The 673-nt window shown below is 50.8% G+C and overlaps 1 protein-coding gene across 1 annotated transcript in view; it reads right to left on the bottom strand.

The window, feature by feature from the left end:
* Positions 1–385: 385 nt before the first annotated feature.
* The window catches only part of LOC107307140 (complement factor B-like protease), a 2,608-nt gene continuing 2,320 nt past the window's right edge, over positions 386–673 (bottom strand). Inside the window, exon 3 of the mRNA XM_015850581.2 lies at positions 386–603. Coding sequence (XP_015706067.1) covers positions 407–603 — 197 coding nt within the window. The 3' untranslated portion in view covers positions 386–406. The remainder of the gene's footprint in view (positions 604–673) is intronic.

Raw genomic sequence — 673 nt, 5'->3', positions numbered from 1 at the left:
GATCCTATGGAGTCTCAATGGGATCCTATGGGACTCAATGGGATTCAATGGGATTCAATGGGGTTTCTATAGGGTTCTATGGGGTTTCTATGGGATTATATGGGGTTCTATGGGGTCCTATGCTGCCCTATGGGATCCTATAGAGTCTCAATGGGATCCTATGGGACTCAATGGGATTCAATGGGGTTTCAATGGGATTCAATGGGTTTCTATGGGATTCAATGGGGTTTCTATGGGATCCTATAGGGTTTCTATAGGGTTCTATGGGATTCTATGGGGTCCTATGCTGCCCTATGGGATCCTATAGGGTCTCAATGGGATCCTATGGGACTCAATGGGATTCAATGGGATCCTATAGGGTTTCTATAGGGTTTCTATAGGGTTTCTATGGGGTTCTATGGGGTTTTTAGGCCTTACCTCCATCATCGCACACCGGGCCGGTTCCGGTCCATTTCCCCCCCACCCCACACGTCCGGTTCGGTGACCCCCGGAAGTAAAAACCATCAAAACACCGGAAATGAACCACGACCCCCGGGGGGTAACGGGGCAACAGGGGCCATAGGACGCCATGATCCAGGGCCTGGGGGGGGGGGCACAAGATGGCTGCCGGGAGAGATATGGGGTTATATGGGGTTATATGGGGTTATATGGGGTTATATGGGGTTATATGGGG

This window comes from Coturnix japonica, unplaced genomic scaffold (genome assembly GCF_001577835.2).
Source record: "Coturnix japonica isolate 7356 unplaced genomic scaffold, Coturnix japonica 2.1 chrUnrandom492, whole genome shotgun sequence".
In the NCBI taxonomy this organism is placed as follows: Eukaryota; Metazoa; Chordata; class Aves; order Galliformes; family Phasianidae; genus Coturnix; species Coturnix japonica.
This window is presented reverse-complemented; position numbering and strand designations above follow the sequence as displayed.